The 20,864-nt window shown below is 36.2% G+C and overlaps 5 protein-coding genes and 1 long non-coding RNA gene across 8 annotated transcripts; 5 read left to right on the top strand and 1 right to left on the bottom strand.

The window, feature by feature from the left end:
• The first annotated feature begins 1,281 nt into the window (after nucleotides 1–1,281).
• On the top strand, nucleotides 1,282–5,159 carry LOC18098650 (uncharacterized). 2 transcript variants are annotated; one of them, XM_052453285.1, is made up of 6 exons: nucleotides 1,310–1,374; nucleotides 1,452–1,540; nucleotides 1,873–3,551; nucleotides 3,640–3,884; nucleotides 3,968–4,030; nucleotides 4,424–5,159. In XM_052453285.1, the coding sequence occupies exons 3-6, from the start codon at nucleotides 1,901–1,903 to the stop codon at nucleotides 5,051–5,053; spliced, it is 2,589 nt and encodes an 862-aa protein (XP_052309245.1). In that variant the 5' UTR covers nucleotides 1,310–1,374; nucleotides 1,452–1,540; nucleotides 1,873–1,900; the 3' UTR covers nucleotides 5,054–5,159. The 2 variants fall into 2 exon arrangements, with proteins under 2 accessions (XP_024456574.2, XP_052309245.1); XM_024600806.2 differs by having other exon boundaries at nucleotides 1,282–1,540.
• Nucleotides 5,160–5,705: 546 nt separating this feature from the next.
• LOC18098649 (uncharacterized) lies at nucleotides 5,706–9,573 on the top strand. The gene is made up of 4 exons (XM_052452725.1): nucleotides 5,706–5,967; nucleotides 6,312–7,796; nucleotides 7,881–7,952; nucleotides 8,835–9,573. Exons 2-4 carry the CDS (start codon nucleotides 6,333–6,335, stop codon nucleotides 9,465–9,467), a joined length of 2,169 nt encoding a protein of 722 aa, XP_052308685.1. The 5' UTR covers nucleotides 5,706–5,967; nucleotides 6,312–6,332; the 3' UTR covers nucleotides 9,468–9,573.
• Nucleotides 9,447–13,046, top strand: LOC18098648 (uncharacterized). 2 transcript variants are annotated; one of them, XM_052452726.1, is made up of 8 exons: nucleotides 9,447–9,578; nucleotides 10,542–10,623; nucleotides 10,718–10,785; nucleotides 10,884–10,981; nucleotides 11,697–11,833; nucleotides 12,016–12,083; nucleotides 12,311–12,374; nucleotides 12,758–13,046. In XM_052452726.1, the coding sequence occupies exons 1-8, from the start codon at nucleotides 9,487–9,489 to the stop codon at nucleotides 12,773–12,775; spliced, it is 627 nt and encodes a 208-aa protein (XP_052308686.1). In that variant the 5' UTR covers nucleotides 9,447–9,486; the 3' UTR covers nucleotides 12,776–13,046. The 2 variants fall into 2 exon arrangements, with proteins under 2 accessions (XP_052308686.1, XP_006382455.1); XM_006382393.3 differs by lacking the exon at nucleotides 9,447–9,578 and adding an exon at nucleotides 10,301–10,466.
• Nucleotides 13,047–13,878: 832 nt separating this feature from the next.
• LOC18098647 (60S ribosomal protein L18-2) lies at nucleotides 13,879–15,567 on the top strand. Its single transcript, XM_006382392.3, has 5 exons — nucleotides 13,879–14,041; nucleotides 14,144–14,233; nucleotides 14,499–14,627; nucleotides 14,709–14,891; nucleotides 15,253–15,567. Exons 1-5 carry the CDS (start codon nucleotides 14,039–14,041, stop codon nucleotides 15,409–15,411), a joined length of 564 nt encoding a protein of 187 aa, XP_006382454.1. The 5' UTR covers nucleotides 13,879–14,038; the 3' UTR covers nucleotides 15,412–15,567.
• Nucleotides 15,568–16,020: 453 nt separating this feature from the next.
• Nucleotides 16,021–17,649, bottom strand: LOC18098646 (uncharacterized). The gene is made up of 2 exons (XM_024600515.2): nucleotides 16,606–17,649; nucleotides 16,021–16,517 (listed from the first exon to the last, which is right to left on the bottom strand). The coding sequence occupies exons 1-2, from the start codon at nucleotides 16,791–16,793 to the stop codon at nucleotides 16,331–16,333; spliced, it is 375 nt and encodes a 124-aa protein (XP_024456283.1). The 5' UTR covers nucleotides 16,794–17,649; the 3' UTR covers nucleotides 16,021–16,330.
• Nucleotides 17,643–19,365, top strand: LOC127905294 (uncharacterized). The gene is made up of 2 exons (XR_008059160.1): nucleotides 17,643–17,742; nucleotides 19,102–19,365. It is a non-coding gene; the product is annotated as an uncharacterized LOC127905294 (long non-coding RNA).
• Nucleotides 19,366–20,864: the final 1,499 nt, after the last annotated feature.

Genomic DNA, 20,864 nt, shown 5'->3' with positions numbered 1-20,864 from the left:
ATATTTCAGGGGGCCAAAGCTTGCTTGCAGAAAAGCTTTTATCTCTATGTTATTTCATTATCCTCTTTGTTTTTGTATTTTAAAAATATTTTTAAATATTTTTTTATTTCAAATTAATATTTTTTTGGTATTTTTATATCATTTTGATACGCTAATTTTAAAAATAACTTTTTAAAAAATAAAAAAATTATTTTAATACATTTCTAAATAAAAAGTACATTGAAAAACAATTACAACCACAATATCAAACAAATAAACATTAAAGCTTGTACTAGGCAGTCCTCTTCGTTTGAAATTACAAATAGGGTAATTCAATTTTTTTTTGGTATTTTAGCATAGTAATTTTTTTTAATTATAAAATAACACATTTTAGAGAGTTTGCAAATTTTCTGGACATGAGATTTAATTAGTGAGAGGAGAGGAGAGGAGAGAGAAGGAAGAGAGAAAAAAAAATTATGAAGGCAAATTAAAATTCTAATAACAACAACACTAGTACTATTAAAGATACTGATGAAACGAATTTAACGATACCAAAATAAGTTGATCAACGGTGATCAGAATAAACCACATGGATAATTTATAGACAAATGAGTCCTAACATTTTGAACAACTCATGTGATTCATTTTGTTCATCGTTTATAATTTTATTATATATCATTGGATTTGTTATTGGAGTTTCGGTAAAAATCTAAGGTTTTTTTTTCCTCTCTCTTTATTAAATTTTATGATGAATAATTTTACAATTTAAAAGAGTTACATGTAACAATTGCGTAAATCTAAATGTTTTTTTTTTTACTTTGTTATTATTATTATTTTACTATGCTAAAATAAAAAAACCTCATTCAGTTTGTCGAGTACAGATTGCAGGATCCCCCAGTTCTGCAAAAAGCTGTAGAAAGTTCCAAGAAAACGGTACTTAAATTGATGTTTGTTCCCTGCTGTGATGTCTTTTACACTGAAAGCTTTGCAACATCTTGTTTATCGTCTATTTCTGAATATTTTTTATTTAAAAATATATTTTTATTTTTTAAAAATTATTTTTAATATTAACATATTAAAAAATAATATAAAAATACTATTTTTTTAAAATTTAAAATAAAAAATAAAAAATAAAAAAATTTCATTTTTTTTTAAACTTTTACGACACAAAAATAAATAGACATTTGCTGCGTGGTGCACTTTGATGTAAGCTGTGTTTCACGCCTAGAAACATTGTTTTTTGTGTTTTTTTCATTCGAAACACATTTTGCACATGCACCCCATTGCCAAACGGGTTATTAGTCCAAGGATATCTCAGATTCTCAGCTCGGTCCAAGCGTCCAAGTCTTTATCTACTTCCAAGTTCCAAAGTTACTCTTTCACCTCCTAAAACGGGTCTGTAAAACCTCCCTCCGTCTCTCTTCACTCTCCCCTAATTCTGCTTTCTTCACTTCTCCACTTTACTTTTGCAGTAAGAGGCGCCTTTTAACGCTGCACTGCATTTGCCTGCATCTATGTCTGTCTTCTTCATCTAGCTGATTTCCTTCCTGCGTTGTTCCAGGTCAAGAACCTTCTCTCTTCCTTCTCTTTTCTTTAATAATAATCAGCATTGTTAGAAAGATTACTGATTTCCCATGTTAATTTTCTGTAAATTTTGTTCAGTTAAGAATTGGAAATGAAATGGGAATTTCTTTTTCTTTATAAAAAACAAGAATTGGAATCATACAAGAAATGGGGTGGGCTATATTTTGTTCGGGCAACATTATGTTGTTATTATAGTAGATTTGATTTCATGTAAATTGAATGCTTATTTGGATTGAATCGGAAAGAGAATGGTGTTAATGACTCTAAGTGAAGCATATTTTGATGGAGTTTACGGATTGTTTCTTGCAGTAGGAAGAAGAAAGGTGCAAAGTGAATTATGGTTAATAATACAAAGACATCGAAGATTTGTATAGTACCTAGCTTTGTAGGTGATTGCCAAGAAATCAAGGAGTTGGCAGAGGTTTCAGGTGGTGTGAATTTTGAGGTTCAGCAAGCTTATGAATCACACAATACAGCAACCTCATTGGGGTTGGATTCGGATTCGGGTTGGGGCCAGCATTACAAGCTCGGTCCATGTTTTAATTCACCGTCTGTAGAAGAAGATAACAAACCTGTGGCTGCAAGGTTGTCTAAATATTACCCTTCTGAGAAATCTAAAATTTTGGTGCAGAATCACTCAAGTTTGGTTTCGTGGCATAGTTGGTGCAAAAATTCCAGCCCGATTGTTGGATGGCATATTCCAGATGAAAGTTACTGTAATTGGGTAAAGAAGTTGGAAAAGAGACTTGGACAGAAATGGCGAGACCTCAGAATCTATGAAACCATTATGCTGTCAACACGTCTCATTTCCTTTGATGGTCCTCTCATGTCTGCTCTCATGTGTTTTTGGGACAAAAGTTGCAACGCTTTCGTCCTTCCTGAAGGTCTGATGGGCATAACAATGGAGGATGTGGTTGCAATCACCAGTTGTTCCCCAGTTGGCATTGAGTTATCTACATTAGGGACTGACCTGCCAGATGCGAAGAACACTTATCAAGGGATTGGTGTATCAAGTTATGGCAATTTTGTGACTAGATCTATGGCTCTTAGAGATAAAGAACAAGAGGAAATGGCTTTCTACTTGTACTGGATATGCAAGTTTCTTGTTTGCAACCGCTCAGTCATGGTTTTGAAGGGCTTTCAATGCGTGGCTGAAACCATCTTTCATGCAAAGAGTCCATTAGCGCTTGCCCCCTTCTTACTCGGCCTTGCCTATAATTGCCTAGGCAACATTCTCAGATCAGATTTCAGCGAACATGTGAGTGGGCCTCTGTGGCTAGTGGTGCTATGGGCGCAGGCTTATTTTAAACCTATTGCAGCTAGGAGCATTGCTGCACAACTTCCAAGCCCAAGGCAACAGCACTTTAATAGCATATACTCATATGGGGATTACATAATTTTCAGCCAGGTGCAATGCGAGAAAACTTTTGAGGAATGTTTCATCTATTTGACTGACAGCAGAAGGAAACGCCAAGGAGAGGAGTGGAACCCATTTCTTAATAGGGAATTTGGTGCTGACTGGTTTCGTACTTTCACACTTCATCAGAAACACACTAGAGATGAAAAGGATGCGTGGAAAGCTGTTCTTGTTGCTCAGGATCTACCAGCATATTTTAGCCCTCCTTCATTTTTTCTTGAACCTTACTCCCCAAACCAGTTTGCCAGGCAACTTGGACACCTTCAATCAGTTCCTGTCCCATTCTACCAAACTATCAACCAACCCTGGCATTCTAGGAACACTGTGGCTCCTAATGTTCTTAAGCATGCAGAGAAGGACTATTTCACCAGAAAATCCGCAATGTCGCATGTTCATCAGATTCATTGGTTCCCATCTTCAGACCATGCCTTCAATTCTTGGTGGTTATGGTGCTGGGAAAATGTTGCGTCATATCTCTCTGAGGCTCGGAAACATTTTGTTTTGAAGTTTGGAAATGGTCCCAGGAAGACACGTAAGAAACGACGTGCACGTACTCAGAAGTTGCAAAGAGGTATCTTGCAGCTCCCCCTCTTTCAAAGTACATCTTAGAGTTCTATTTCTTGGCTGTCAGTGTTGATTTGATAATTTATGTGGAACAGTTCCAAAACGTAGAGAAAAAATGGTTTCAGCTATTTTAGAATCATCACAAGGAGTAGGAAAAGTAGGGATGGAAGAGGAAGAGGAAGAATCATTGTCATCATCATCTGATGATCTGCCTTCGAATACAGAAGGACAAGGAAAACAAGTAGAAGATGAAGAAGAAGAATCATCATCAAAAGAAGACGAAGAAGATGTTGATCTGCCTTTGACAAAGTTGCGACATCAGAAGCCCTCTGCTGATGAAGTAAACTTTTCTTTCAAACTGGTCATTTAAGTTTATGATGTAGTGACTTGGAAGCTGAATTTGAAATTTCTTTGCCTTGACAGAACGACAGGACACTAGAAGAGCATTCATCCTCTGAAGATCTTGTAAACACCGAGCATCATCAGGTACCTTCTTCTGCTTCTTCTTCTTCTTCTTCCTGAAAAAATGAATAAAAGAAACAGCAAAAGCTTTTGATAACAATTTGAGATATAAATATCTTGAGTATTAGCTGAGAAAGCCTTAGATTTCCGTCTTAGGCAACATTTCACTATGTTTTGTATTTGTTCAACAAGATTATCTGGTTCCTGGACACCATTGAAATTGAATTCTATCTGTTATTTCTTTCAATCCTTGCCTGATAAATGTAAGAGCACCATGGCGATCTAAGACGAACAGATGGGAATTTTTTATGTCCTGATTCATTTGTAGTCCAAGATGATCCAGAACTCATAGTCCCCTGCAGCCCTGATCTGAAACTCGTTGCTTTACTCTTAGAATCTTATACAGTCCTTTTGCAGGATGAGGTTGGAGAAAGCGACACCACTCCTCAACAGAACCATGGCGAATCTGTGAACGTTGAACAGAAAAGAAAGAAGCTTAAACAATATATGGACATGTCAATAGAGTCCATTTTCGGGACTAATCAATTGAACAGCATGGAGAGAACTGTTGACACTATCTATCATCATTCAGGTGATGCATTAGAGACCCCCATTCTGGGAGATCTGAAGAAACAACTGACTGGTCTCAAGGATAAGATCCCGTCTCTTTTGTCTTCAATTAACTCTGCCGAAGCTGAAAGAGAGTCTCTTCGCAAACAAAACCCTGATCTGCCAACAAAGCTGAGCCAAGTGAAACTGGCATTACAAGCTGACGAATCAAAACTTTCAGAGCTGACAAGTGAAGAAGCTAGACTTGAAGTTGAAATCCGAAAACTAATCGAGAAGAAAGAATCAGTTCTTTCTCAGAAAGCATCAGCTGCAGAGAGTGTTGAGAGGAGAAAGCAGAAAATGGAAGAGCTGAAGGATATCGAGGCAATCATCAAGAAGGCAGAGTACAGTTGTTTCCAAAAGCGGAACGAAATGAGTAAAGTAAATGCAACCATTAACGTGACTTTGATGGATGCCAAAAGGGTTTTGTTCAAATGATTTGTTCCCCTTTTAGAGCTAATACATGTAGTAAATTGTGAACCTTGTAGTTCTTCTTGCCTTCTTATCATTTTTGGGAATAGCAATTGGTGTGCTGTTGTGACCACATCAGTCTTGACAATACAGTAGTTCCATGCAGGACCAGAAACTGAAAATGGTGTCAAGACCTGAAAGTAATATGGTGATCACAAATGATTACTGAGTTGCCTTCCGGATTCTGTTATTATGTTCTTGAGTTGTTAAATTTGGGCATGAAATGATTATCGACTAATGACTAGGAACAGATTTATCAATGGAATACATATATGACTCTAAATCTAACCTAATCTAATTTTAAATTTGTATCAAAAAAAATATTAACTTAATAAAACTTGGTTGATTTAGTTAAACTTTAAAAAATTAATATGGGGAAATATTTTTATTTTTTATAAAAATAAAACGATTTTATTTTAACAAAAAAATAAATAAAATTCAAGAATTTAAAAAAAATTAAAAAATTATTTTAATGTATTTTTTTAAATAAAAAACATTTTAAAAAATTATTCTGCACCGCTACGTGACCAGACTATCACAGTTGACCTCTCAATTGCGCCGACTTTGACAACCATGGAGGCAGGTCGTCCGCTTCAATAACTAGACGACACGTCAGCTAGAAAATCAGTGATGAGAAGGCGGGTGTGGAAAACACAAAGCATCTATCTGGGTTTCTTCTTGAGAAACAGGAAAGCTTGAAAACCAGAGACAAAAATTCAGGCAATTATGGCATAGCAAAAGAAAATCAATTAATTTGGAAGTCATATTTGGATTGAAGAACGAAAACCCACATGGCTCAAAGCTAAAAGCTGTTAGCTTTCATGCAAAGAAACAATCAAGGAAAGTAACAGAAGACTCTTCTTAAACCTCTTCAATCTCAGGTAGCTTCTCTTCTCTCCTTTTCTTTCCCAGAATTCTTCCTCGTTTGCTAATGCTAATGCTGATTTTACCGAAAGTTGGAAAAATTTTAAGAATTGAATTCATTTCTGACCAAATCATGGTGTTCCAAACAACCTGTTAAAGATTTTTCGTGTGGTGATTTTGGAAAAAAGTTTCGGCTTCAAGATTGTATTTTGCTTAAAGATACGGAAAGAAGAAAGGAATTTATTTCAGTTTTTTTTTTTTTTTTCCAGTTTTATTCACATAGCATTGATAAAAAAAAAACTGGATTTTGCTGAGTATACAGTGCAGTTTTTTTTAAAGGAAAAAAAATTATGCCTTGCAGTGTATTAGTGGTTGATTAGGCATGGATGAGTTACTTCGTCTGAGTATTGGGGGTGCCGCAAATTCGGATGTAAATATCTCGGGTGGAGAAGCTGCTGGTCCCACGTCCTTGCCCGCGGATGGTGTTGATCGAAATTTGTTACAGCCACCGTATGATGGGCAGACTTTTGGTAGTTTAGAAGAAATGGTACAGTATTTGCAGTCGTATGCGAAGGCTATTGGGTTTCAATGGAGATATAGAACTTCAAGAAAGAATAAGAGCAATGGGGAAAGATGTGGTGTTCGTATGGTGTGCACTAAAGAAGGAACGAACAAGCCTCGAGGAAAGAGTCCCAAGTATTTTAGGCTTTCAGGGAGGGAAGGGTGTAATGTTGCCATGTCTTCTTCCTTGCAAAGTGATGGTCGGTGGAAGATTAGCAAAATTCATTTGCAGCATTGTCATGAGATTGATTTGAATGCTGTACCGTTACATATGCGACAGCATCTATTAGAGTTGAATGATAGGTCGGGCATTGAGGAAGAAGAAGAAGAGGAAAATGAAGAAGAAGAGGAGGGGAAACCATATGATGGACAAACTTTTGGTAGTTATGCAGAACTGATTCAGTTCTTGTTTTCTTATGCCAAGAAAGTTGGATTTCAATGGAGCATCAGGACTTCAAGAAAGGATAAGAACAGCGGTAAAACTTGTGGTATCTGCATGGTATGTAGTAAAAGCAAGCGGAGAAAACAGCCAAATTCTGAGGGGGAGGGGTGTGACGTTTCACTATGTTCTACCTTGCAAAAGGATGGTCAGTGGAAGATCAACAAAATTCATTTGCGACACTGTCATGAGATGGATCCAAATGCAACTCCCATTCTTCGGAGATGGTATCTACTAGCATTGAATGGTAGGATGGGTATCGAGGAAGAGGAAGCAAAGGAGGAGGGAGAAGAAATGGAGGAGGGGGGGGAGGGGGAGACAGAACAAGAAGAAGCTGGGAACTCGTCTTTGTCCAATGATATTGATCGTCCTTCTATTGATCCACTGTATAATGGACAGACTTTTGGTAGTTTACAAGAACTGATTCAGTATTTGTGCTCTTATGCAAAGGCTGTCGGATTTGAATGGAGGAAGAGAACTTCAAGAAAGAACGAGAACAGTGGTGAAATATGTGGTGTTCGCATGGTATGCAATAAAGAGGGAAAACGAGGTTCTTTGGGACCATCAATGAAAAAGGGGTGTCCTGTTGCTGTAAATTCTACCTTGCAGAAGGGTGGTCGGTGGAGGATCAACAAAATAAATTTGGAGCACTCTCATGAGATTGATCCGAATGTAAGACCATTCCTTCGGCGGCGACATAGATCTATTCCTCCTCAATTGCGGGATCCCCTGGTGTCAAATGATAGGTTGGGTATTGAGGATGAAGAAGAAAGGGAAGAGGAGGAGGAGGACGAAGGAGCTGTACCTGTTGCCTTGGAGCAACCTCTAGACTCAAGTGGTGATGAGGTGATGACTGCTTTCAACTTGGACTTTAAATGTCATTGCATTTTGATAAAAAAACTGAACTTGAAATCTCATTTGCCTTGACAGTATGATTCACCTTCAATAAATGATGCAATAATGGAAGAGCAACCATCCTTTGAATCTTCCTTTAACCAGCAGGTTCTTCTCTTTCTTCTTTTTTTCTTCTTTTTGCAGAGTAAATGATTTTTCATTAATGAAAGAGAGAATGAAGGCAGACGGGACTAATAAAAGCAACTCCAAGTGTTACGAGGAGACTGAAACTAATGATTAAAAACTCAAGTAATTGAGACCAGAAAGCCAAAGACTAATGGATTGAAAAGGAATCCAATCTTTCTCTTACATGGCCAGATCCTACAAATGCCTGTAGGACTTTTTTGTGAGGCCTTTGATTGAATATCTTTCGCAGTAACACGTCTCCCATTTCACTTCACACAGCATATTTCATAGCAATATTTGCTAAATTCTTGAATTCTGTTGAATGTTGCCCTTTGAAGATTAACTCTCCATGCTTCCATGCTCTTTTTCAGGACCTTCTACTTTTATTCTGTCTGTCCCATATTCTTAGGGAAATATTAGGAGTTTGACTAGTTCAATTAACTTAATACCCTCGAGTAGACATTATTGTCCAATGGAAGCAGCCAAGTAGGACCTTGGCAGAGAACAACAAACAAGATTTTATTTTAACCTTGTTGATAAGGATACAGGAATTTGGGAAAAATATAATTAAAAAAATATATATTTAGGATGAAAGTATATCACATTGAAGTGGGCAATTGCCCCATGAATTTTTTCAAAATGAACAGAAAAGAGTGCATATGTATTGAAATTTCAAAGCTCTTTTATATTCGATCCCTTCATTATTTTTCTAATCTTTACTAGTACCATAATGAGAAGATAGAAGAAGTCTGAAGTAAATGAGGCATATATATATATATAGAAAAAGTCTGAGTTGGAGCTAATCTGCCTGTCAACTTTTGGGGTCTTCCTTTTTCTTTAGAATCTCAAGCAGTTCTTTTGCAGGATGCCATTGATGAAAGGGGCACCACTTGTCAAAACAGCCCTGACCTGGCTGGAAATGTTGGACAGCATTGGAAGAAGCTGAAAAGAGATATGGGCAAATTGACGACGTCCAATTCAGACAATATTAGGCAATTGAGCAATATGGAGAGAACTGTTGATGTTCTGATCAGTCAATATTTTGGGGATGATGTAAACACCACTCTTCAAGATGTGAGGAAATTAATCACTGGACACAAGAACAAGGTCTTTCATCTAAGGTCTTCAAAAAAATCTGCTCAAGCTGAATGCAAGAATCTTTACAGAGAGAATCCTGATTTATCAGCAACAATTGACAGAGCAAAACTAGCGTTACAAGCGGAAGAGTCAAAGCTATCTCAGCTCACAGGTGAAGAAGCTAGAATCGAAGCGGCAATCCAAAACTTAATGGCAAAAAAACAATCAGTTCTTTCGCAGAAAGCCTCAGCTGCAAAGAATATTGAGAAGGAAAACCAGAAAATGGAAGAGTTGAAGAACACACAAGAAAAGATCAACAAAGCAGAAAACAGTTTTCGCAAATGGCAGAAAGAAACGAGTTACGCTAACTCTACTTTCATTTCAAATTTGATGGATTCCAAGAGGGTGTTGTTCAAGTGAAATTTTTGGTTCCTTTTGGATGCAACCTTTCCCTTCTTGTCACTTTTTTTTCCTGCTTCTGTGCTGTAGTTATTTAGTACGGAGAACGGAACAGTGCTTTCGACTAGTGAAGTAAGTGCTCGTTTTCTTGTTTTTCTAAGCGCAGTTTTGTATTGTGTGAAACTGAATTTAAAAAAAATTTGATTTTTTTTAAATTTTAAATTAGTTTTTTTAATATTTTTTAATAATTTGATATATTGATATAAAAAATAAATTTTAAAAAATAAATAATTATATTATTTCGATGTATTTTTTAAAATATTTTAAAAAATAATTTCTATTACACTTTTAAATATGTTTTAACATCTTTAAGATGGGCATACTTCTATGTGTGCGTTTTTATTTTGAATTATTTTAATATATTTATATTAAAATTAAATTTTAATAAATAATAAAAATATTATTTTAATATATTTTTTACAAAAAATTATTTTAAAAAATAATTTATATTACACTTCTAAATAATTTTTTTTTTATAAAGTTTTAACATCTTCCAAATGGGCATGCCTTCACGCCTCTCTCTCTCTCTTAAATGGGCAAACCCGGTGGGATAACATAGAACCCGATCATGTTTTAAAAAATCATGATTTGGTTAAACTCTTAACTCTGATTTTTTTTTTTAATTTTTTTTTTAAAATAAATTAACTTGGATTGATCTAACTTAAGCCATATCTCGAACCTGTTGTTTTGGATTGTTTTTTATAAGGGAAATTATCTTTTCTTATTAATACCAATCAAGCCCAAACAAAACCCAGCCCACAAGCCTGTCCCGCGCGCAGCTCCTGGAATAAGCACACAAGTCTAACTTGCGCGGTTCAGTTAACTGCACCCTCACTAAATTTTAATTAACCGCTTAAAGAAAAAATAATCCGTATTTGCAGATTGGATCGATCCAAACCCTACAAAAGCCCTAAATTTAATCAATCGCTTACTCTTTAATCTTTCGAAAATGTTCAAAAAGTAATCCTTCATTTCTTCTCTCCGTCTCTCACTTTTTTTCTTCAATTTTTTCATATTTTTTTCATATTTTTTCAGGTTTTCAAGTGATGAAGTATCGTCACAAAACCAAGTGAAAGCATCAGTTCAACGCAAAATTCGACAAAGCATTGCTGATGAGGTTCGAAATTAAACAAGAAGAAAAACCCATTTTTTTATTTTTCAATTTTGTCATGAATTTTCTCTGAAGTTTGATTTTTTTTTTGTTTTTTCAGTACCCAGGACTTGAACCAGTATTGGATGATTTTCTGCCAAAGAAATCGCCTTTAATTGTTGTTAAATGGTAATGTTATTTTTGACTTGTGTGAAATAATTGATGGGCTTTTGTTGTTGATGAATTTTGATTTTTTTTTAAAATTTTTTATTGTGATTGTAATGCAGTCAGAATCATTTGAATCTGGTGGTGGTGAATAATGTGCCATTGTTTTTTAATATAAGGGATGGACCTTACATGCCTACGCTCCGACTTCTTCATCAATGTAAGCAAAAGTGTTTCTTTCTTTGTCTGAAATGACATTTTAATGATGTTATTACCGTGTGCTTTTTGTTAAGTAGTGATTTTTTAGGTTTGGATTTCTTGATTGATGTGGTTTGTTGTTATTGTTATGTGTAAATGATGAGAAAGTTTTGTATGCTGTCGTAGAAATGCTTAGTCTGTTTGTCGTAATGTAGTGGGTGAAAAATGTGGTTTTTTAAAACAAAAGGTGTTATTGTTGTTTATGAATATGGATGATGGTGCATGCCTGATTTCTCCTTACGTTTTGATTTCCTTTGCTGTTATGGTTTTGGATGCATCTCTAGACTCAAATCTGGTTCAGTTTGCTCTTAACAGCCACTAGTTTTACTGTAAGATTTATGTGGGAAGAAGTGGATAGTTCTGTTCAGGTATTAGTTTTGGGCATTTGGAATGATTTAAAGATTATAAGAAAGAAGTAGTTATGTTATTTTGAATCAGAATGAGAGTTTTTATCTATTTGTCTCTGAACTTGTTAGAGATAGTAACCAGGAAAAGAAAATTGGGCTTTTGGATTATATTTTTTATGATGCTTCAAGATAAGATCTAGTAGCTATTTGTCTCTATGTTTTTTCATTTAGTTTCTCTAATGGGAAGACCTGTCAAATGCTTTTTACGTGTTGTTCTTATGGAAGCTTACATCCTGATGTGCTTTTTTTTTTGAATTGCTGGTTCTACAGATCCAAACATAATGAAAAAATTGCAAGTTGATAGGGGTGCAATAAAATTTGTCCTTGCTGGTGCTAACATAATGTGTCCTGGACTTACATCTCCTGGTGGTGCACTAGATGATGAAGTGGATGCTGAAACTCCAGTGGTATGAAATTGAACTGCGTTGTACTTAGAATGTCTATTCCTGATCAGTTCTTTTCATAAATCATGACATTTATGGTTGCTGTTTCAGTTCTAGTATGCTGCATAGGAGTTCTGTTACTCTTTGCTTTTCCTTGACAAAAATGTGTACATGTATTCCTAATTTGTCAAACTAAATACTTCCAGGCTATAATGGCTGAAGGAAAGCAACATGCCCTTGCTATTGGCTTTACAAAAATGTCAGCAAAAGACATGTGAGTTATTTTCTAACCTATTCAAACTCGATATTTCAATTTTGTGGGCGGTGATCTGGGCTCCAGGAGAGTGATGGAGTGATTTTGACCATGCTATAGTTTTCTATTTTCCAAAGTCTATAAAATAAAACAAATACTAAGAGACTTGTAAATCACCACTGATTCTATTGTCTGTTCCCTTTGTTATTGGTATATGCTATAACTAGAAGCATTTCTTTGATTCACAGAAAGTCAATCAACAAGGGAATTGGCGTGGACAACATGCATTATCTCAACGATGGTCTTTGGAAGGTAGGTCATCATAAAATTTTCAACTCTTTGTTCATCCAAATGCCATGTTGATCTGGTTTTATGTAAATAAATAGCAGGGCAATTTCTTTATGAAGGGCCGTTAAGATAGACAAAATCCATCCCTTTGAACCTAATTTTAAAGTTGGAGCAATTTTATGACATGAAGAGAACTTGAGATTCTTGCGCACTGTATCACTTGTGGGGCTTGTTTATATATATATATATATATATATATATATATATATATATATACTGGAGTATATACTGTACTGGAGCATATACTGTTTTCTTATTATCAAATTGGCATTTTTAGAAGAAAAAAGTTAGCATGATGTGGCTGATTAGTAACAAATATAATCAAGTTTACTAATTGTATTATGCAGATGGAGCGTTTAGATTGAGGTTTTTCCAAGAACAACTGCTGTATGGTCTTTGGTACAAGTCGCAAAGAGCATATATTCATCAAGGCTATGCAGCTGTCCTGTTTCCCGATGTTGCTGAAGGAATTGTGTGAACATTTCTCTGCGTGTTGTCACCTTTCGTTCCTTGTACACTCGACAGAAATTGCTTTTACCATGTAGATCAATCCTTTAATGAGGCGATCATGGATATTACTTTTCTCGGATATCTTGACAATATCGGTGGCGAAATCTTACTTTCTTTTGTGATTAACTCGTCTGATTAGTTTGCATGTTGAGCCCCAGTCAAATTTCATTGAAATAAGGCAATTGAGTGAGATAGAGTTAGCTTCATAAGAACTAACAATCTAGTGCTGGAAAAAGGAAGGCCATTGCTGTCAACTCTCTCTTATTACACAGTAAAGAAAATTTAAAACTTGTGTGTATCTGGTGAATCACAGCGGTAGTGTTTGGTTGCTTTATTGGGATAGCTTATGCAAAGACAATAAAAATAAAGACGGAAGTGCAATAGGATAAAATTATTTCAGAGATAAAATTATTTTATATTTATTTATTTCTTTTTTCTGTTTTAAGACATTGACCGAGGCTATTTAGCTAGGGTTACAACAATTTTTTGCACTTTTGTACATGAATTTGAGAGTGGTTATAGGTAGCCTCTTCCATTGCATGATTATAATTGAAAATCTAATATAATTTAAATATTGTTTTATTAAAATTATTAAATACACAATTATCTGATCATGTGTTTGGTAATGCAATATATAATTTTTTTTAATTAAACTATATTTAAATATATTTTTTCAGATTTATTTTTTATTTTTAATGTAGCATGTCAAATTTATGAAAAATAATGTAGAAAAACATTTTTAACCACTCTTTTAAATTTTATATCTGTTATGATTATTATTCTCGACCCTAAGAAAAAAAATACTTTACTCGGTCGAATTGGGCTGGGAAGTCCAAAATCCATTAAATCTTACAAAATCATACTACTTCCTAGCCCAACGTTATAACGATTCTCTATCTGATCAAGCCCAATCAAATCAAACCCTATATAAGATCACAAACTTTGTTGCCCACGTGGACGGTAAATGATGCCTCTGCATAAACACCAATAGACCTCACCTACACACATAGATTAAACTATATAACTACTTAAAAACCCTAGCTTCGTTTTGTTCCCCTTTCCGTCTCCCATCAGCAGCACCACTAGCAGTAGCGGCGGGTAGCTTTAAAGCTTCAAGAATGGTGCCTCCCTTCTCCCTAGGAATATACTTATCTTTACGTATCTGTGTGCATATGGTTCAGTTACTGATTTGTTGGTTTTTTTTTTTTTTTTTTCATTTCCAGGGGATAGATTTGAAAAGAGGAGGTAAGTCCAAGAAGACCAAACGTACAGCTCCGAAGTCGGATGATATCTATCTTAAGCTTCTTGTTAAGGTTAGTTTTCAAAAACCTATGTCTACTTTTCTATAAAGTTTTGATCTTTTTGATTATATAGTCCTTTTTGTGAAGGACAGACGTGAATAACCCATGTCTGTTTTTGCTACGAAGTTTAAATCTTTTATGATCTTTTGGAAGTGTTGGCTATGCTAAGGCCTCAGACCCTTTTTTTACTGAATAGTCAAAATCCCCATTTGTTTTATAATCTTTAGAAGGATGTTATGTATAATGTGATTGATTTGAAACCGTGGTCTTTTATTAGCTGTACCGGTTTCTTGTGAGGAGAACTGGAAGCAGGTTCAATGCTGTGATATTGAAGAGGCTGTTTATGAGCAAGATTAACAAGGCCCCACTTTCTCTTTCTAGGCTTATTACATTCATGAAGGGAAAGGTTAGCATTTTTTTACCTTTAAAGTGTTTTTGTATTGTTTGTTTATTTAGCATTTTATTTCATTGTTTGTTTCATGTATAGGAGGACAAGATTGCTGTGCTTGTTGGGACAGTAACTGATGATATTAGAGTCTATGAGGTGCCTGCATTGAAAGTCACTGCTCTGAGGTTTACAGAGACAGCTAGGGCCAGGATTGAGAAGGCTGGAGGAGAGTGCTTGACATTTGATCAGCTTGCTTTGAGAGCTCCATTGGGACAGAACACAGTATGTACTCCTTTTAGTTTGTTGGTTAATTTGTTTTATTGCAGAACTTCATCTTATATTCATTATGTTTGTTGGTGATTGGTCTTAGTTTAATTGATCTGATCATTTGATTTTCTTGATTGCTGTTCGTAATCTATTACTGCTTTTGGGTTCAAGCTGAGTATGCTTTAAATGTTTCTTTGCTTTGGAGTTTATCTATCGTTTAATATGATTTACATGTTGCCACTTGCTGTGATTTTCTCTGTTATCTTGGTAGTGGCAATGCCAACCATCCTCTGAATTCTGGCAATTGTATGAATTACCGAACTTCATTCTTGAGTTGGATGTTTGTTCATCCCTTTTTTGTTTTTCTGTTTTATAGGTTCTCCTCAGAGGTCCGAAGAATGCTCGTGAAGCTGTCAAACACTTTGGCCCAGCTCCAGGTGTGCCACACAGCCATACCAAACCATTTGTGCGCGCCAAGGGAAGGAAGTTTGAGAAAGCTAGAGGAAAGAGGAACAGTAGGGGCTTCAGGGTTTAATTTTGTTTTAGTGAGAGTGTGAGGCAGTTTGTTTTGATTGACTGTTCCAATTTTTGTGCAACTCTAGGTATCCAAGGATCATTTTCATGATATTTTAACTTTGGTTATCTATTTATCTGCTTGGATTGTTTAATGCACAGCAATCATGCTTGGTCATGCACAATGAGTTTTTGAGGATCTCAATTTTCTCAACAATATTTAACTAAACTCATGGAACATATGATTCTCTTCCTATAACGGCCCAAAGTTTTGTTTTCTTTATACATCCGTCAGTCAAAATTTGTGCCCATGCCATTGTCATGGTAGTAGTCTGTTCTAGTCTTGGTTTTGAGCCTGTCTTGTGAACGAGCTTCTCTTTGACGTTTCGCTTGAGCCAATTAAGCTTTGATGGCTAGGAGCGGGATGAACAGCTTGTTAAACGTCCAGTATTTGTGAATGTACAGTAGGCTAGTAGCTAAGTTGGCTTGTTAGAACTTTAGTCGGCTCAGTATAGAAAAGGAACACAGGCTTCATTTCTGTTCATCTCGTGTTTTAAAGTTGCAAGAGACAGTAATGGATGATTGTTCAGATCAGATCAAAGCATTTTAATCCCAACCCACATTAAAAAGGTTCTGCAATTTAATTATTGAAGCCAGTGAATGAAAAGGTAAGCCTGATTAGATTGATAGAAATCAATTATCAGCTACCAGGTGAATTGAAACATGTATTTCTTGTAAATCAATAATTTGCAATACAACAAGATTATTCTAGTTTGATAATCTTGTGCTCTGGAACCGAGTTCTTCTATTCAAGGGAGATCCCAAAGCGTGGAGGGTTGCAGAATATGGTTCTGGAAGCGTTCTTGAACGGCAAGAAAACAGATCAGTATATGCTAATGTAGTCATAAATGTGATTGTTGATCTCCTCTGCCTTCTCTTGGTTAATGAAATGACCGACTCCTTCCATCACAACAACTTCCTCCAACAATGGCATGATGCTTGAATCCTCCATTGTTTACAAATTCCTTCGCCCCTGGAGTAGTATAGACCATGTCAAGATCTCCCACAACAAACTTTACAGGAACTTCCACCAGTGTCCCAGTCCACGGTGCTGTGAGCTCCCAGTTCCTACAACCACCAGATTGTAACTGTTAGACCAAGTTGTTAAGGGTTTACATTCGGTTCAGCTGCTAGTTAGGAAAAGGAAAAAACATACAGATCCAGAGCTCTGTAGTAGTTCAACCCTCCAGTGAACCCCTTCTGGCTATATTTTGTGGCATAGAAAGCAAGGTCTGCTTCAGTGAGCCAAGAGGGCAGGGTTACTGGATTCTCTGGATAGATTCCGAAAGGATTTTCTTGAGGCAAGCAAGGGGGACCTGGATTGCGATCTGTCAAGGTTTTCATTAGCACTTCTGCAGTTCCAGCACGTGCAATGTCAGCTTCAATCACTCCTGGTTCCTACGACATTAAATAGACAGTACTTTTGCATTAGTTCATACCAAAACCCTACACAACTTGTTTTGAGTAGTCCTCTAATTGTCTGTAGTATTCTTACCGAACTGACATTCACAAAAATATGAGACTTGGCAGTAAGATCCACTTATTCATTCAATTCTTATGAGATTTTCCGAAAAGTAAATTCGATGAGAATATTATGTATAGATTTAGCAGATGACAAAGTGATTGTTGTCAGCATTAATTGTTTCATACACTAAATCTACACAAACAGTTGCCAAATTTGGAGATGTTAGAATCCAAAAATTTGCCACACCATAAGTCCCTTAAAAAATTGTGATCATTGAAGTTCAAACCATGCATTATATGCTAAACCTGGAATCTGCACACGTAATAGTCTTCTCCAAAGGCAAGTTTCATTGTCTCCACTGGCTTCATTTTAGGATTTCTTGGCCTGTATGGAACACAAAGGCAGACATATGCCTTCACTCTATCAGGCCTGAACAAGCACAAGTACCATCCAACCACAGCACGCACCCCAGTCATGTGCAACAACAAACACTTGCTCTACCCCTAAGATCACCATATCCCCTAAGATCTGGTGCGACAGCACGGTATCCAAGGGAGCTTAATGCAAGAATCTTGTAATGTTTTTAAATAAAATGAGTAGGTAAAAGGCAATAAAGCCCTTGAAGGCTAAAAATGAGTATAAATGAATAAGGGTTATTATAGTAATTGAACAAAGAGTTGATAAATATAAATAGAAAAAAAAATAGAAGAGAGCTGTGTTTTAAGAGTGAAAAACTGACGGGAGAAGAGAAGAAAAGGGGAGGAAGAAGAAGAGAAAAGGGGGAAAGATAAGGGAAGGAGAAGAGAGTTGGAGAAAATAAGTTTAAAGGTAAGATTATGTATAAATGTGTGTTCTTTAAGCTTTAAACTTCTGTTTTGATAAATATTAGGGTTTTGAAGATTGTGTTTTGGGTTTGATTGATGAATTAATTTGAATGTTATGGGTTGATTGTGGTGGGTAATGAGTTAATTAGTTGATTTTGAGAGATTGTAGGTAAGGATGATGATTTTGAGTTATGATTTTGAATGGTGAATTTGTGTTAGAAATCAGGAGATAACAGTAGGTAATCTGTGAAAATTCCGGGTCTAAGGTTGAAGATGAAAAAATTTCAGTTTGGTCCCTCTATTTGTGAAAATTACAGTTTAGTCCCTAAACTTTGGGAAAATTATAATTTGACCCCTAAATGTATTTTGAGTTTCTGGACAGTGTTATTATGAGATTAAGGATGATTAATCTCAGTTTGGTAATTGATTTGGAATATTTTTAGTTTGGTCCCTCAATTTTAGGAATTTACATTTTAGTCCCTAAACTTATGAAAATTACAATTCGGTCCCTGGTTCGTTCTAGACCGAATTTATGATGGGCTATGGGTGAAAATTCAGTATGGTTACGTATTTACAGTTTGGTCCTCCAATTCTGGTAAAATTATGTTTTGGTCCCTGTTTTGGAAAATTGTCGTTTTTGTCAATAAACTTAGGAGACTAAACCTGGTTTTATTTTATGCATTGGGATCTTTTGTTTGAGTTTTTTTTTAGTATATTTCATATATTGTTGTAGGTTCTCCTAACGATCCTCAATAGGATTTCGGGTCTTTTGTCTGACATTCCTTTTAGTTCTATATTTTCCGGGTGAGTGGGATAATCTTTAATATGCATATATGATAAATAAATAAATATGTATGTTGATTATACAATGAGTACAACTAGTTAATTTCTTGAATATTTATATATGTTGCTTTATTTTCCGAGTACTCATTTATTCTTGAATTTGCACTCGCAATATGTCGAACTAGATTCTATTTGATATGATATACGTTTCTCTGATGATTCTATAAATATCTATTATGCCTTGATATAGGACTTGTCAGTAACTCCATGCTAACGGAGAGTAGTTAGCCCATGTGCACACAGTATTCTGTATACCTAGCTGGTGAGAGAGGCATCAGCCTGTGGCGACTGATCATCCCACAGTGGTCACCTTCGGGTGTCATCTGGTTACCTTCGAGTATCATCTGATCTCTGACATGTATTCCACTACGTTATGATGATATGTTTAGTATGTATATGTATATGTATATGTATATCAAGATAAATCATCTTGCAAACTATTAATATCTAAAATGTGTATTAAATATTATTCCCTCACTGAGTTGGTTGAACTCACCCCTCATTCTTAATATTATTTCAGGTTCTTAGTTTCTGATAGCAGGTGGACTTTGTTGAGTGTTCCTGTTTCTTCAGTTTTGGTCGGTATGCCTTGCTTGTTTTGGGAGGCTTTCCTTTTAGTTTTGATTCGATGTCTTAGACGCTCCACTATTACCTTGTTTCAATTAAGTTTGGATTTTAACAATGTAGTGAGTATTATGAATTATTGTCTTTGTTTTAATTACTGATGAAGAGTTTTAAACTATCTTTTGGTTTCATCAGTTTTGAATAATATAATATTTCTGAAGATTATGAAATGCTGCGTATTTTTGAATAAATTATGTCCGTTTTGAGGCTTAGTATAGGTGGGGTGTCCTTCCGACACCGCTCCTGGTCATGGACCCGGGATTGAGGTCGTGACAAAGGTGGTATCAGAGCATGGTTTTATAAAAACCTCGTAATCTGTTTTTATTTATTTATTATTATTCAAAACCCTCGTAATATGTGGAGCTTAGGATCTATCTTGTCCTGATGTCATTCATCTTATAATTCTCCAATCTAGTGTTTGGTGTGTCGTCCTTAAAACTCCTTATAGTTATGTTGATACATATATATAAATGCATTCTTTTAGGAAATATGCCGAGAGCTAAACATGTAGTTAATACCGATTATGTCGGTAATGATCAAGAGGACATTCCTATCGCTCAGCTTAGGAAAGAGAGGCGCAAAAAGAGGGTTAGAACCCCTTCGCCTCAACCAATGGAAGCAGAAGTTCATGATGAGGTTGAATTTGAGGGAGACTATGGTCTGGATGTTGGTAAGAACCAGGTGCAGGAATCCCATGATAGGGTGTCTTATACTGATAGTGCTTTGGATAAGATTGGATAGGTCATGCAGACCCTGGCTGACCTTTTAGCTGAGAGAGAGAAGGAGAAGGATAAGAATGCATCTTCGACTTCCCATACTGTGCATGGGGTGAAAGTGCCATTGTCAGAGTTCCTTAAGTTGACACCTCCTACCTTTAAGGGTGTTGATAACTCTGAGGACCCACAACAATTTTTAGATTCAGTGTGGTGTAGGTGTGAGGCCATGGGGTGCACGGATCATCGTGTAGTGACTTTAACATCTTTCAGGCTAGAAGGAGAGGTGGTTGTGAAATGGTATGAGTCCAAGAGGGGTGAAAGGGCAGCTAGTTCGCCACCGATGGCGTGGAAGGACTTTTCTGAGATGTTTTTGGAGCGTTTTCTACCTGAAAGTGTGAGGGAAGCCAGATCATATGAGTTTGAGAAGTTGGTTCAGGGTGACTTGACTGTGACAGAGTATGAAGTGGAATTCACGCGGTTGTCCAGATTTGCTGGGTATTTGGTACCGACTGAGGAGAGGAAGATCAAGAGGTTTGTTTGGGGTCTTAATAGCTACCTATTCAAAGCTATTGGGGCTCATGAGTTTAAGACGTACTCGGTCATAGTGGATCGTGCCCAAGCTATTGAGGCACGAGAGTTAGAGGATGAATTATCAGTGGGTTCGGTCAAGAGGCCCAAGGTGGCGAATCAGTTCTCTTTTCAGCAGCGGTCTGATACAGGTCCTAACAGGGGACATGGAGGCCGGCAAGGCCAATTAAGTCAGTCAAGGAATTTCTTGTCGAGGTCTACTGTCAGGGGAAACAGTAGACATAGCATGAGTGGAGCTGGTTCGACTTAGAGTCGAGGTATTGTTCAGTTAACACCACAAGGTTCAGATGGGAGGCCTTAATGTCAGTCTTGTGGGTCTAGGCATTATGGCACAGTTTGTTATAGGCAGATAGGA

The sequence above is a fragment of the Populus trichocarpa genome, chromosome 5, assembly GCF_000002775.5.
Source record: "Populus trichocarpa isolate Nisqually-1 chromosome 5, P.trichocarpa_v4.1, whole genome shotgun sequence".
Taxonomy (NCBI): domain Eukaryota; kingdom Viridiplantae; phylum Streptophyta; class Magnoliopsida; order Malpighiales; family Salicaceae; genus Populus; species Populus trichocarpa.
This window is presented reverse-complemented; position numbering and strand designations above follow the sequence as displayed.